General features: G+C 47.7%; 1 protein-coding gene across 15 annotated transcripts in view; it reads right to left on the bottom strand.

Moving 5' to 3' along the window:
* celf2 (cugbp, Elav-like family member 2) overlaps positions 1-10,084 on the bottom strand; it is a 73,492-nt gene extending 63,408 nt beyond the window's left edge. For all 15 annotated transcript variants that reach the window (XM_062483074.1, XM_062483075.1, XM_062483076.1 and 12 more), the window contains exon 1: positions 9,937-10,084. In XM_062483074.1, coding sequence (XP_062339058.1) covers positions 9,937-9,989 — 53 coding nt within the window. In that variant the 5' untranslated portion in view covers positions 9,990-10,084. The remainder of the gene's footprint in view (positions 1-9,936) is intronic.
* Positions 10,085-16,855: the final 6,771 nt, after the last annotated feature.

Below are 16,855 nucleotides of genomic sequence, written 5' to 3'. Positions count from 1 at the left end.
GCGTTAATGCCACACATTACACACACACACACTACCCCGAACAAACTGGCGCAGCAGACATCACACTGCGCCCCCGTAGACAGAGGGTGTGTGTGTGTGTGTGTTTGTGTCTGTGTGTGGCAAGACTTTGTGTGGGTGGAAGATGGGAGGGGAGTGGGGAGGGCGGGGGGGGGGGGGGTCATTGCGTAGTTGGCTAGAGTGTGAGAGTAAAGCTGTCCAAGGCACCAAACGTACTCATCAAATCAACATAAGGCGAGAGCTGCTGCTACGTAGGCACACGCATGCAACACACAGACACACACACGCACGCATGCACACCACGCACACACACTCATCAGTGACCACCAGTTGTCCCATCCAATCAGAGAGTAACGGGAGTGACGAGCGTTGGTGACTGACCGCAGGTCATGCTTATCGACCGCCCCAGGGGCGAGTCGTCGTCATCCCCCCCCCCCCCCTCCCCCAGCCAGCGGCGCAAGCCGCCCGGGCGTGCTGGCGCCCCTCCCAGGAGACCCCAGTCCAATTACAGGTCAGAATGAGTCGAGAGAGAAGGGATATTGGGCTGGGGGCGCTGGGGCGGGGGGCAGGAGATGAGAGGGGTGTGTGTGTGGTGGGGGGGGTCGTCCGCTGAGACGGACCAGGATATGAGTCGCACTCCAAATTAATGGGGCGGGACCCCCAAGGGCAAGCAGAGCGCCTGGCGATCACATTATCCTCTCCCTCCAGCAACCATTAGGGGCCCAGGGGATCCAGTAATCGTTGGGCGCAGGGGGACGACCGAATTCCAGCGCTCCAGATCAGTGCTTCGAGGCTGGGCTACTGAGGTCACCGAGGGGCCTGAGTCCTGGAGCACAAGGATGGCCAGAGCAGGCCTGTCTTGAGTGTGATAGCTTAACCCAGGACACGCTGACAGAATGAGCCTAACCCCGCTATCTGAAAGCTCAGCGAAATGGAAGTACATCCCGATCAGGAATTCAAACGGGTCAAATGAAATTCATTAGTGTAAACAGCGTCAAATTGACACGGCAACCGTTGTAAAGTGATACTGAGGATACCGAACGAGATTCTAATAGGTGCTGATATTCGAGGGCCTCCATTTGAAATATTATCATATTCGGATGATCTTGCACGGAGACCCATTAAACAGAAATGTTCTCGTCCATAAAGGGGTGCCTCTGTGTGTGATTGCCTTTTAATAGCCTGGCGTAGGCTCGCGCTCCGGTGTGTGTGTGTGTGTACTGCAAACAGGGAGGCTCGTCTCAGTGAGGCTGCGAGGGAGCGGGGCCCGGTAACCTAGCAGCACAGCCACCTTCCTCTGGGGTCGCTGGCGTGGAGGTCGAGCTTGCTGCACGTCGCCATGACATCTCTCCACTGTTCTCAGCTCGTGGACTGTACGTCCTGACCGCAGGGAAAGAGGAAATTGGAATAACAAGAAGCATGTATCTACGAGTTCCACGCGCAGCCGACACGCACACACTTGAACAGTCTTGTTTGTCCTCGGGCTCATTTGACAGTGAGAAGCGGAGAGCAGGAAATTCAAGAGGACAAAAACAGAGAAAAAGGAGAAGTACCAAGCTGAATTGAGCGATGTTGCCTGTGATGTGTCTGATGTGCTGTTCATACACAGTCACAGCGACACCATATTACTGTAACTGTGTCGCCACGGCAGCAGAGAACGTGAATGTCAAACATTCATACAAAATAACCCAAAATGATTGGGTATGAAAACCGGGTAAACATTTTTGAATTAACAGGTTTACCAAAAAAAAGAGAGAAAAAAATGTAACAAATTGTGATTTACAATGTAAGGATGTGGAGAGCTACAACCCAACCAAGCAAGACACTTTAGACCTCTGGCTATTATTGTGAGCATGCTTCTGTGTGTGTTGTAGATATAGCTTACACTAAACTTACACAGGAAAAGGCCAAGAGCTCTGTTTCCTGTCATAAGAGCACACACACGTACACACACACACACACACACACACACGTACACACACACACATACACACACGCAGAGCCCCGAGCGAAACAAGTCAAGTACACCTCTCCTACACGGCTTCTCCTGAGTCATCTGACTTTAATCAGAACATAAAGCAAGAGACTGCTTTACAGAACACACACTCCATCTGCAGCTGCAACAACATCAGCCACACTACCTCTGTCTCTCTCTCCTATCGTTCTCTCTTTTTCTCTGTATGGCTCAAGGCTCTGTGGTCATTCTGCATGTGACAGCGAGACAGGAGGGACATGGGAGATCATCTGTCCCTACAGGAGACCCGGGCTCTAAGCTGCCACGTTGAGACTATCTGCACCCCTGTGAACAGCCCAGTGACGTCATACTGGTCCATGTTCAAACCCATATCTGTCCCACCCATCTCAGGAGATGTGTGCGTGTGTGTGTGTGTACGTGTGTGTGTGTGTGCGTGTACAAGCCTATCCCCATTCGCACAGCAGGTTGGCAAAGAGAAATACACGGTGAGATAGACTCCCTTTGTCGTGCGTGTGTATGTGTGTGCCAAAGGCTCACATTGAGCAGGACAAAGAGAAACATGCTGTAGGGTACAGTAAGCATAAACACTCTCCCTATCTCTAGTGATGATATCATCATCACTATCATCCTCATCATCCCCATATCCCCCACACAGTGTGTGTTAACTAACCCTGAGGACTGTCCACTATAGAAAGCCAGTATTGCTTCAGGCTCTCTTTCACATAGTAAGAGAATTATAATTCTGCCTGGCAACTTTAGATTACATGCTCGGTTTGGCCTATTAGATCGATCTATTTAAACAACCCTCGTTATCATTGGTCATTCGAGATGGAGTCCTAGGTCATGTGGGTGTGTGAGGAGGGCTAGTGTCAGTGTTCAGTCCCACACAGCGTTTGTGCTCCTCCCTAACAACACACAGCACAGCCACACAGAGATGCAGCCCTGCTCTTCAATGGGCCGCCTGCCAATGTTTTTCTTTCCTTCACAGACTCTGCCCTTCCTCCCTCTCTCCTCTCCTCTCCTCCCCCTACCCTTTCCCTTCTGCCCCCCCACTAAGCTTTTCCGTTTCGGTTTCAAGCAAAAGCTGTTCATTTATTCAGACAAGATCTATTTTTCCTCTCCGTTTTTTTTCCCAGGTCTTTTTCCCAGTTCCACGCCTGTAACAGAGAAAGAGCAGAGGGCGCGAGATGAGACGGAAGAGAAAGAGACAAAGAGGGGGTGAAATCGCAGAGTGAGAGGAGAGGGGGAGATAAAGGAAAGCTAGGGGAGTTAGAAGACAGAAAAAGAGAGAAGAAGCCCAATTTCAGACTCTCTAAAGCGTGTACTAATACATCTTCGAGACGATATAGCTGTAGGAGGAGGCTGTACTACAAGGGTCTGCATCGGGCCCATCACACAGATACTGTACATGTACACAACTCCACTCGTGCACACACACGTGCACACACAAACACACTACAGCGATGGGGGGTGTGTCTGTAGGACATGCAGTGTTGGCTTTACACCGACCTTGGAGACCGAGACTAAGCTCACGAGAGATACATGACCAGTAATAAACAATTATTGCTGCGTGTGTGAGAGAGAGAGAAAGAGAGAGAGAGCTCCAGGAAGTACAATATTAGAAATATTTGTCATACCTAGCCAGTGGTAATACAGTATGTGCCTGTGTGTGTTTGTGTGTGTGTGTCAGGGCCCACAGTAACTGGTAGGCATCTTTAAAGCTCAGAGCATACTTCTCCCAGAGGAAGCATGTCCTAAAGCCCAGACCAGCAGGCCTGCATGGCTACGCCTGGTGGCAGACTGCTCTGCTGTCTCCAGACACCTGGAAGGACAATGCTCGTGACGATGACTACGCAGATGTCCAGACCGCCAGATCACAGCTGCACCGCGAGCCGCACCGAGGAAGGGAGCGTGGGAACACAGGCCACGGGGAGATCCGGAACACAGCCTCGAGGCACGTGTGCGTGGAAACACAGGTCACGGGGAGATCCGGAACACAGCCTCGAGGCACGTGTGCGTGTGTCCGTTATGCGTGTGCGTGACAATGGGACGAAACGATGGATGTCAGCTTTAAAGAGCGACACGAGAGAAACACACACACACACGCATGAGAGAGAATCGGAGACTTGCAAGACAGCGTGTTCCATCTGTGCGAGGCTGACACACACTGAGTTTAACCTCACAGCGGGAGCAGGAGAGCACACACACACACACACACATGCATCCAGCACATCTCCCACTCGCTGGTCTGCCTATGGTTAGGGCAGAGGGAGGCAGCAGCACGGTTTACTGGGGGGTTCAATATCAGTGAATACATTATGTATAGCTCTCTCACCCCGTTTAGGAGCCCCTGCCTTTGTCTCCCTCTTTCTTTCTGTTTCTCGTTTTCCCTCTCTCTCTCTCTCCCTCTCTCTCTCTGTCTCTCTCTCTGTGTACCTCTCCCCCTTTCCGTCTCTCCAGGGGAGCGCAGTGCTGGCTCAGGCAGCGTAGCAGCCAAACAGAGAGGAAACTGAGCAGGGCTTTACACACACAGCTAGTCAGATCCCCCCCGTTTAACACACAGCTGCCAGGGGTGTGCAAGGCAGCGGCACACACCTATCCCTCTCTCTCTAGACCTCTCTCCCCGTGTTCTCTCTCCCGCAGCACCGCTCTCTCCCCATTCCCCCCCCCATACCTCTCCCTCCCTATTCTCTCTTTCTTTATTACATTCCCGACCGACACCCTCTCCCCCTCCCCATCTCCACCTGCCCCCCCCCCCACCACCACCACCATCCAGTCTCTCTTGTTTTTCATCTATTCATCCAACGTGTTGAGCTGAAATATGTAATTATCCTCAATTGATTCCGGGGGTCTGACTCAGAAGAATACCAGCCCCCCCACCCCCCCACCCCCCCCCCACCCCCCCTTTCCAATCTGAGACACTCCCACAGTGAAGCTGAATGTCGTATTGTTCGGTTGCTGTGGCAATGGTGCAGTGTCCGTCCCCCGTTCCCCCCCGCACCTCTCCACCCCCCCCGCCACCGTACTCTGCGCTACAGTATATCACAATGCTTTGATTGACAGGTCGCCGGCAGACCAGTGAATTGTGGTGAAGACTGAGGTCCATCTCAGTCAGCTGAACTCTAGAACTCTCTTTCTTCCTCTCCTCCTCTCCTCCTCCCCTCCGTCTGACATCCTGGCAGGATCTCTTTGCCTCTCTCGATCTTTCTTTTTTTCTTCCAACACACCCTCTGTAACCCCTGCTCTGTTCTTCTTTCTGTACTTCCATTCAGTGTGGATGAGCCTAGGCTACACCCCACAAGTCTTCACCTGACAAAGCCTGACATTTCCTGACCCAGAATAACCAGAACTGTAGAAGGATGTTGTTAAGGTGAGAGAGTCAGCGTTCAGTGTACTCTGTTCTTTTTCTCATCTGTTTCAACATGACTTCTTCCAGCTTGGAGAGTTCCAGGAGAGGGGCCTTTCTCCTGGTCTCTGGGCTGTCCACTGCCACCCTCCCCTGGCCACACGGAGCACCACCACGGGGTTGGATTAGCGGCGCCACGCAAGGCTCACAGCATGGTTGTTCCTGTCTATGGGTCACCAAGTTGGTGTAAGGGGGGTGGGCGGGTGGGGCGTGTTTAATCCTGGGGATAGACACGGTTCGCAGGGTATAGAATGCAGACACACACAGGTACACACGCACACACACCGGCACACACACCCATCAGATTTATCACGCATCAGACATTGGTTTTAGTAATTAGGTAGATGGATTTTTGACTCTTGTGTGAGTATAATCTAGCACGAAAGCAGGTGGATTTAAACTAGATTAATTAAAAGGAACACAGGCAGGTCAGAGGTCAAGCCCCCCCTCCCCCGCCTCCCACCCCCTACTCCACCACCAACCCACACTCACATACACACCCCCCCTGTAGTACTCATACAAATCCCCTCCACACACACTTCAGTTCCAGACCATAGGCTCTTGTGTGGGCAACGGAGAGTGAGATGTTGATCAAGCATTTACATGATTGCCTGCAAGTGAAGCCTCTCTTAGCTTCAGACATGCTCCACTTCACTGATTGACAACAATCAGTTCATGCCTCCAACCAAACTTGATAACGCTGTGTCACTCTCCAAATTTCATGCCAAACGGACATCATCCTCGATCCGTGTTGAAATTGTATCCACAAACACAATCTCCCAGAAAGCTTCCTGATGCTCCATATTTCTTCTCTCTCTCCTTCCCTCTCTTGTTTCTACCATGCCAGCATCTACGTTTACACCAGGCAGTTATTCAACCAGCCCTGTAATAGAATAAAAACCTGTCTTCTCTCTCCCTAATATAATAACAGACCCACCTTGTCTCTGACGTGTGTGTGAGTGGGTGTGGAAGTCGGAATGTAATCAGGTGAAATTAATAAGCATGCTGTTTCTCATTATGAAATAACTGAACTGCTCTTCAGAATGTGATGCTTACTGTGAGAGACGCCACAGACCTGATTTAACACTGATATTGCGCTTGTACCAAGAAGCCTGGAACTGTGTGCATGTGTGCGTGCACGCATTTATCAACGGACAATTGTCTAATGTGTGTGGGTGTGTGTACTGCATGCATTTACATTTAGTCCTTTAGCAGACGCTCTTATCCAGAAGTGCCTTGCCCAAGGACACAACGTCATTTTGCACGGCCGGGAATCGAACCGGCGACCTTCTGATTACTAGCCCGATTCTCTAACCGCTCAGCCACCTGACTCCCTTTACGTGACTGTGTGTGAATGCTTATTAATGTCTGTTTGCCAGATATCTCTGAATTTATCTGTCAAAAACTATTTTGTGTGTGTATGTATATGGTGTGTGTGTCTAAGCAATGATAGTGAGCCATGCAGTAGACACAGCCTGGTATTGATCAGATATGCCCAAAGAGGAAAGTGCAGGCGTCCACATCCATCTGAGACATGGCCCGATAACACTGATTTACACACACACACACATGCACATACATCGGCACATACACACACAAACCCACACACAGATGCACAACAAGACGCACACACACACTCAATCGTTACCGTTATCATGTTAGTTATGAATTTTGTAAATCACCAGAATCAACTATTTATATTAAGTTCCCAAACCAGTTCACTACAAATAAAAACAATTTTACATGAACTTCAAGTACAATTAAACCTTATTACAGTAGTCAACCTTAAGTATTATTGAGTATGTATTGAGTACAATCTCAGTTTGCCATTCTTGAATGCTGAATTGTGCCAAAATAAACTAATCTCAATACATTGATAGTGACTTTAAATAGTGTCACTGAACACTACCTGAACACAGCGAAACAACTACGTCATACTGTAACTAAGCCACAGATAGACAGACCAACAGAGAGACGGACAGGTAGACAGACAGGCAGACAGAGAGACAGACAGACAGGTAGACAGGCAGGCAGACAGACAGGTAGACAGACAGGCAGACAGAGAGACAGACAGACAGGTAGACAGGCAGACAGACAGACAGGCAGGCAGACAGAGAGACAGACAGGTAGACAGGCAGACAGACTGACAGACAGGCAGACAGACAGGTAGACAGGCAGGCAAACAGTGTGGGAGAACCCGGGCAGACGGGACAGATAGACGGGTCTTTATAGAAGAGCATACGGAGACAGATAGACGGGTCTTTATAGAAGAGCATACGGAGACAGATAGACGGGTCTTTATAGAAGAGCATACGGAGACAGATAGACGGGTCTTTATAGAAGAGCATACGCCACTTGTTCTTATCGCTGTCTTTGTCCATGTCCTATGACACTTCACCATGACAATAACAACCACACTTTAGAATGGAGATTTATTTTCGAGCCTAGACCGCGGAAAATGCTGCTATTTGTGTGTTTTGTATGATACAGGTCTTGTATCATCTTGACGGCGGAGTGTGTGTGAGTGTGTGTGTGTGCTAGGGTATGTGCCTTTGACTGAGGTGTGCCTCATGTGAGAGCCAGCTGAGACATAGGGAACAGCATCGAGATCCTTCATTATCCTACACTACCGAGACATGATGTGCACAGGTGCGTGCACGCATGTGTGTGTGTGCGCGTGTGTGCTCCATAGAGACAAAGCGTGAAGGGCCAACAGTAAGCTGGTCTTTATTAAGATGCTCAGTCTTTGGAGAGGGACAGCTGCTCCTGCAGATAATCTAAAGCAGCAGAGGTTCAATAAAGAGAGAGAGACAGAGAGAGACAGAGAGAAACACCCTTCCATCACTCCCCTTCCCTCCTCCTACCTCTCATCCCGTCCTTCAATAACAGATTACATCCCTCTGAACGAACTGAGCCGGCCCACCGCTTATTATGTGTGTGTGTGTGTTTGTGCGTGTGTGTGTGTGCGCCCTACTGCCTCTTCTGCCCTGAAACACAGATGTTTTCCTGAAAAGTCAAGATTCTCTTCTTGCTATGAGCAGAGGAGTCGGTTTCCTGTGTCGATGTTCAATCATCCAGAGAGTTGTCCTGCTTGGACCAAATAGATCAGCGGGTCAGGAAATAGCTCCTCCATAGAGGGAGACTGTGTCATCATCTCCATATCTCGGCCTATTTATGAGCGTGTGTGTACGGGTCAGTAGCAAGCCTCATTTCAAGCCCTCGGGTTCTTATGGAGATCGCAGTGTGGCCAGATTGACACCATTCAATCCTTAAGTAGTTCACAAAAATAAGCTTGCGGAGTTGTGCCCAGCCTATATTCTAAGTTTAGACTGAAAATATAGAGAAAGGAAAGAAATAGGGTAAAAGTGGGTAGAGAATTTATTTTATAATTCAGAAATACCCACTGTCTTCTTTTCTCCGATTAAAATAGAATTTGAAAAACTAGATCGCTCCCGCAGGAGAGAATCCGTCTGCGTAAGGAATTATTACTTATTTATCAAATAGTTTAAAAATTCAAGAATTTCAGCGTTTCAAATTCACAAGGTTCCTACAAAAATGTTAAATGACAGAGAATTTATGAATACTGATTCGCAGGTGTAAATGTAGCCTATGCCGAAACCAAGTTTGTTGTGATGTCCATGTAGATGCCGGGCTGGTGGCGGGGTCTGTAGTTTCCTGAGTGTTTCTGTAGTGCGCTGCTCGTATACGGCCAGATGGGGACCCGCGCACCGAATACAAGCGCGCTTGGTCTCACCTGTACTGCTACTTACGTGGCCTACTGCATACATAACTGTATTGATCTGTAAAGTTTAAATGACTAATTTGTGCGAGAAATATACATTGTTAATTACAGTAATTGTAGGTGATGAAATGCGCACATTAACAACAACTGTCAGAAAGGCTAAAGAGATGTGAAAAAGGGGGAAGTTGAGCCTACTGAACTTCGCTTTAGATTCAATGAGTTTGCCTATATGCTCTCTGTTGTATATTCTAGAAGTGCAGTTCAGTATACTGACAACATGGGCGGACAGGGATCCTGTCAGAAGTCCGTCTGGAAGTCCGTCTGGCGAGAACCATGTTGAGGATGACGATGACAACGATCATCATCCTCTAGAAGCTAATGCTTAATTTACATTACAAGTTGTCAAGAGGAACTCAGTATCACGATGACAGGAGGGCTACCAAAGGGTTAATGAGATGTAAGACTGAAGAGCAGCTTGGATGCATACGTCAGACACATGACAGAGAAAAAGAGGGGGAGACTGAACTCTAAAAGTACAGTGCTCTATTATCAACGAAGCGTCACAAAAAGGACCCCATTGCGCGAATTGTGCTGAGGGCACAGCCATGTAGCTAATATTATGAATAGTTGAGCGTAGTTTGCTAAATTTGTGGGTTGCTGTTCGAGCCGCTTCGGGAAATATCGTTCTGCCGCTTGTGACCCACCCTACAGCGCTCCCATCACTGCTTACCCTTTCATTAATGCGCCCGCTTACCCCCCATACATGACCCGAGTCGAGAAAGTGACTGTGCTTACCTTAACACGTTCCAGCTTTTCAGCGGGTCCAGGTCTGAAATGATAGAAACCATTGTTGACTAGCTTGCAGCACGCTGTGCAATAGCTCGAACAAAAGCGGCGAGAGCTGTACTCCGTGTGCGAATGACAGCAAATGCTCCGATGCAACTCGTCCTACTTCTCTCAGTGTGATAAGCACTGTCATAGCTCTCCCTCCGCCCCTTGCAAAAAGCCTGCGCTCAGCCTTTCAGCAATCCCCAGACCTGTTAATCATTTGAAAAAACATACAAAACTATTAACGTCAAACCACACGTTGAGGTGTGTTAACTGTTTATTCATAGAAGCACACATTTTACATGCCTATTTATTTAAAACTTTTAAATATAGTTTTCTCGGAGACCGAGTCCAATGTACGCGTTACCGTTGTGGAGTAGGCTAAAGATGTTACTGAAAGGTTGTAGAATATTTTGTTGGCCATGCTAAATTGCGTATTATTTCCAATATTTACTTAGTCGTCTATCACTTAGTAGTACAGGCCTTTATTGATTAGCACTTTATTGATCCCCAGAGCTAAATTGATTTTAAATGGTGTTAATCATCAGTTAATAAACCGTTTAGTTGAACGTTACTAAAATAGCCACTAGGTAGCCCCAGTATGCCCATCAATAGATTACAGTTTGTGTATCATTTGTCAAGATCAATAGACTAGGGAAAAAAAGAGTATATCTCTCTAAAACACTGTCACAGATCACTTCCTGTCAAGGATGCCACCACATCCTGTTGATAACTGAACTTTATTTTCCTCTCTTCTGCAAATGGCAGCAGATGCTTCTGTGTCTCAGTATGGCTGCACTCGGCCAATTCCAGCACTATCTATTTGCTCATTGGACACAAACAGATGAGTCCACAAGAAAAAAACAAGAAGTGTGTCAGAATTGTGTCTGTAGCACATAATTGTCTGTGACAACATTGTCGACTGGAAAGTCCTGGCTGCAGACAACACACTCGCGCCACATTTTTGTTTGTTTCGTTTGGTTTGTTTATACCCGTTTCGCTCCAGCATAGATACCCATCTAGGCCATACAGGGATAATAACACAGAACTGCAACTCTGTGAAATGAACTGAATGTGAGATATAGGCTATATTAGTAAATTGCTATTTACAATCTTGAAGGAGTTGATAGAGAATCAGTTTTCCTAAGGTTAAATGTTGCAGTAATACAGACTTACAGCCTTCCTCTCTGCACAGCCAGGAAACAGATGCTTTAAATAGACTCAATTGGACATCTGCTTCAGAGTCAGAGAGAAGGAGAGATAGTTGACAGCATCCCTCTCTCTTCTCTCCTCTCTTTTTGCGTTTCTCCCTTCCTCTCCTCTCTCTTCTGCTTTACCTCAGACACAGTGCTAGATCAATCAGTTTAGCTTATGCATTTTTTCATTTCTAAATATAATCACATATTGGCTCATGTCTAAGTACTGGTGGTGTTTATGAGTCTAAATCTGGAAGCAAATACACAACTGTTAACATACATACATACTGTACGCACACACATGCACACATGGTGTCCATCTTCATCCAGACGTCCACGTGCACACACACACACACACACACACACACACACACATACATACAAAGACTCATACACTCTACAAAAATACAGTATGCATACCTGTTGTTCTTTCATTGTGCAAATCAAATGGAATCAGAGAGACTAAATCTTCAAACCACCCACAGAATATAGATTTCCATTTTACCTCCATCTATTGAGGGAAGAAGATTAAAAAAAGACACGAGAGAGAAACGGATGTGGATGTGGGTGAAATAAATATAGAGGGATTATTTCATAAACGACAGCATTTCCTTTTCTGCGCAAGTCATTTGATCCTGTCAAATATGCCTAAAGCCATACACCCACATCCACATTGTCTAAAAACGCTCCATTTATGAGCCCCCCCCTTCAAACAAGGAGAGAGGGGCTGGATCCTCAGTAGCTACAGACACACCATACAAGATGCAGCAGAGACAAACACAGCAGAATATATTTAAATCAGGTGCGAATGGAACACAAACAGCGCATGCATTCACAAGAGAATGCCCAAATGAACACGTTTGTGTACTTGTTTGTTCTAGGCCATGGTGGATGCCCTAAATTGTGGCCAGTAGAGATTGTGTACAGTGCGCTATCTTATCTAGTGTTTACCTAGTAGATTCCCGTGCTAGGCTGAATATAGATACAATGACTGACTCTCCCAGTGGAAGCTGCCTATCTTTATTTACATCTTATCTAACACACACTCTAACACACCACAGCCGATGTGCTGGAATATTGTATCATACTCAATATATACAGCTGGGACAGGTGTGAGTGTGTGTGCGCGTATATGTGTGTGTGTAAGTGAGAGAGATAAAGATAAACAGGGTGAGAAAAAGGATGAGAGAGAAGGAGGGAGTGTGATGACAAAGATAGTATGTGTGTGTGTGTGTTGTGTACCAATAGAGGTGGGAAGGGAAGGTGAACCAGGTGAAGAGGATGGTGAGGGATGCAGCTGATTTAACGATTAAGAGCCAAGCTGATGTCATAAACATCCTGGATAGTGACACACCCATTGTATCAGGTTGCCATCGGGGTGGCCGTGTGTGTGTGTGTATGCGCGTGTGTGTGTGTGCGCGTGTGTGTGTCGGTGGGTAGATAGAAAGTGAAGCAGGAGGTGGACTCACAGTCCATGTTAGTTATTTGGTTAGTATAGCACACCAGTCGTTGGTTTGGTTATTTTACGGTTCTTTATGAATAAGACAAATTATTTGAAAATATAATTATTGAAAAGAACAAATGCACCAGTTGTTTTTCCTTGGCCCAGTGAAACAAAGTTTGTGTACACGTAGAAACGGAATGGAAGGGAATGCAGAAGACAAGAAAAATCTGGAAGAGAGAGTGAAAAAGAAAAAGGCGAAAGGAAGACAGGGAGAGAAATCTAGAGAATGAGCGATGGAGGCAGAGTGGGAGAGAGAGTGGGAGAAAGAGAGGGGGGAGAGAGGAGAGGAGGGATATATTTAGAGCTGTTTCTAATCAACTTCTCCGTCAGAATGTGTGTGTGGGGGCGAGAGGGATAGAGAGAGCGACACAAGTTCAACGCTAAAAATCAATATGCAACCCACACAGTTGCTGAAAGCATTCGGCACTGTGTGTGTGTGATAGACAGACAGCACCAGATATGAAAACAGGCTGAAAAACAAGTGTTTTATTTCAGCTTTGTCGACTGTGAATATAGTCCCTTTGGTGATGAAAGGGCAACACAATCATTAGCTAGCATTACACAAGCCTGTCAGGTCAGCCGGAGGCCAGATTACCACCCTGTATCCTTCCGCCTCGTCCATGCAGCACCTGTGTTTGCCTAACTAAGGATGCAGAGGACCAACCTGAGACACTGTGCTGGAGATTGTCAATAACATGGGTCAATGCAGTGGTTCTATAATGAGGGCCAAACAGGAGGAGTGATGGAATGAGATTGTGTGAGAGAGGAGAGATGGAGCAGTTACACACACACCCAACGCCCGCACTGTAACAACTGACCGTTCATTATTCTCCATTTTCTCTCTCTCTCTCTCTCTCTCTCTCTCTCTCTCTCTCTCTCTCTCTCTCTCTCTCTCTCTCTCTCTCTCTCTCTCTCTCTCTCTCTCTCTCTATCCCTCCCTCCCCCCCTCCCTCCCTCCCTCTCCTCTCTCTCTCTCTCTCCCTCTCTTTCTCCCTTTTTTCTCCCTCTCTTTGGCTCCCTCTCTCACTAGGTGGAGATCGATCCAATGCCGGTGAAGCTCACACAGAGAGGAACACAATGAGAACATTGACCAAACGATTGTGTGAACCGGAGATCGATAACTAATGATCACCCGAGGGTTGTGAGGGGGGTGAGGGGGTAGGGGGAGCGTATGTTATTAGATCAATGTGGGTGTCAGGGTTAAAGGTAGGAGGGAATGACAGGGGGACGGTCGGGAGGTATTGAGATAAATTAGAGAGAAAAAAACAACCAGTGAAAGACAATTGATGTTTACAGAGAGAGGGAAAGGACACTGGTAGTGGTCAGAATCCTAGCAGTAGCCTTTACAGGCCAGTGCGGTATCATAACTAATGATGCTGGTGCTGTGAAAGCTAGGTCCTCGCTAAGACTTGTGGGTAAAAGTGTGGTGTAGTGGCGTTGTGAAACAGCATGCATCATTCTAAAGGAAGGAAGTTCCCTTTTCCAGACTGGTCTAACACATCGGTTGGACCTGATTTCTTCCTCTCCTTATTCCCTCCCTCAGTCACCCTTCCCATCTCTCTCCCCCTCATTTGCAGACATGTTTTCACGCTCGTTTTCTCTCTGTCTCTGACTCACCGTGCCACTCCCTCCTATTCATGCCCGTTTCTTTCTCTGAATCTTTCCCCCTTCTCTGCATCTCTTCCTTCCCAGACAGTTTGTTGTTTTCTTACATCATGAGTGTGATAGCTCTCTGTCACTCTAACAAAGCAATAGAACAAAGCCTTGATGACAAACGCTGGGGTCGTAAACTCACTGTAGAAGACTATGACATTTATGAGACAGAGGAAGAGAATACATGGTACACATCTATCATTTGGCAGCAGTGACACAGAAGAACACACCATAGAAATCCAATATTTCAATAGCTTGGTAAATGGCAGCCGTTTTCTGATGGCCTGGCCACTGAGCCAGGAACATAAATCAGTCACTGAAATCCGCACACTACTTTTCCAATCGTCCTGATTCTCTCTCTCTCTCTCTCTCTCTCTCTCTCTCTCTCTCTCTCTCTCTCTCTCTCTCTCTCTCTCTCTCTCTCTCTCTCTCTCTCTCTCTCTCTCTCTCTCTCTCTCTCTCTCTCTCTCTTTCTCGTCTGGGTGAGCGGTCATTTGTGGAAGGGGTCAGAGGTCAGAAAGACTCTCAGCCAATTAAAGCCTTGCGGGTCGACACCCCCATTCCCAAACAGGAAACAATCTCGTACCCATCTGTGTGCTCATGCCCTGGGGCCACCATCGCCAATAACTGTCCCCTGTGTATTACTGTGTGTGTTGTTGTGCCTGGTGTGTGTGCACCTGTCTGTCTGTCTGTGTGTTTTGGTATTAAGTCCTGTGTTGGGGGTTCCAAATGTAGACATCTGCAGAAACCAGCCTTCCCTCTGCCTGTAGCCATTGTGTGTGTATGTGTGTGTGTGTTTGTCGGCAGTGCCAGAGCAGAGTTTGCAATAACAACCCTCTACTCCCTTTAATACACACACACCCCACATTCCCCTCTGGCTTCCATGTACCTGTCAGAGGAGAGGTGTCACTCGTGTAGTCCCAGCTCTAGCACGGTCCACAGGTCACAGCCCTGACCGCACTCCATCTCCCAGAGTGCCGCTGGGGCCGTTAGAGGGCAGGCCAGGCCTGTTTTGGTGCCAATAGAATATGGGGAGCAGCATGTCTGCCATTTTTTGTGTGAGAATGTATCAGTGTGTATGGTTGTGTGTGTGTTCAGTCTTCAGAAAGAAAGAAACATTTTGGACGCAGCAAACAGATGTGACGCATGACATGATTTCATTGTCATAGAATGCAGACAGTGAATATTACATAGCCGTCACATGCCTGAACTAATGCTTGTGTGAGTATGTGTGCATGTGTGTGTGTGTGTATGTGTGCAAGCGTGCATGTGTGTGTGAGTGTGTGTGCGTACCTACCCCTGTGCATTTGTGAGTCAGAGGTGTGAGAGAGAGGTATATGTGGACAGCAGGAATCCGGTTCTTGCTCAGGCAAGACTGGTAATTCACTGGAGGTCGAGCAGGAACCACAAGACACACTTGCGAGCCTTCAGAACGCTGAGAAGGACCAGACACTTCCACTCTCCCTCAAGCTGTGACAGGAACCAAGACCTGAACAACACACTGAGCTGTCACATAGTATCTATACAGATATGTTATGAATGGTGTAGTTGAAAATGATTTGGTTGAGTTTTACAAAGTATACAAAAATGTGAACCAATTGCCTGTGGAATTACTCAGAACCCAATTCACTGCTAGGGAACGAGAAAATGGTTGCTTCCTTCGACAGCCCATCCATTCCACACAGTCACCTCAGCAATGAGTACAACTGGCAGAGGAAGAAAGAGGGGGAGGGGGAGGGAGGGAGGATGAGAAAGATGGAGGGATGAAGGAGAGTGACAGCAAAAGAGGGAGAGAGAGGAGAAACAGAGAAAGAATGAAGAGGATGAGAGACAATGAGAGAAAAAGAGGGAGAGGGAGAGTGAGAGGACGAGGAGAGAGAGAGAGAGAGAGAGAGAGAGAGAGAAGAGAGAGAGAGAGGAGAGAGAGAGAGAGAGAGAGAGAGAGAGAGAGAGAGAGAGAGAAACAAATCTGGCTCAGGACTACTAAAACAGATTTTGAGTATCACTTTGGTCTTTGGTCACTGCAATGTGTTTGGAGTAAAGCTTGGCATATGCACACGCACACTGCAACTCAGTGAAAAGTCATCTGTTTCTAATTGCTGAGGAATCTCAGCGGCCACCTCCATTCCATCCTCTTCCCCTCTTCTCCTTGCACCCCCCCAGCCTTCCTTGCCTCCCCTCCCCTCCCCTCCCTCCCTCACAGCTCCCTCCCTCCCCTCCCCTCCCTCATAGCTCCCTCCCTGGTTCCTTCCCTCCCTGTGGACTGGACGGTTCAGAGCTTCCAGGCCAGGCACACTCTGCTGAATAAATCACAGACTTTCATGAGATAAGAAACAGATGCACGTGATCACAGAGAGAGAGGACAAGAACGAGAGAAGGAGAGCGGTGGAGAGAGATCGAGAGATAGAAAAGAGTGCTGTGGGGAGGAGCGTGAGGAGAGGTTGAAGGGCGGAGGAGTGCCAGGGGCTGTAGTAGGTCACCGGGGCTGATGGGAGGACGGGAGGGGAGGAAGAAAGGAGGAGGGCAGAGGAGG

Source organism: Osmerus eperlanus, chromosome 17 (genome assembly GCF_963692335.1).
Source record: "Osmerus eperlanus chromosome 17, fOsmEpe2.1, whole genome shotgun sequence".
Classification (NCBI taxonomy): Eukaryota; Metazoa; Chordata; class Actinopteri; order Osmeriformes; family Osmeridae; genus Osmerus; species Osmerus eperlanus.
Note: the sequence above shows the minus strand (reverse complement) of the source record. Positions and strands in the feature narration are given on the sequence as shown.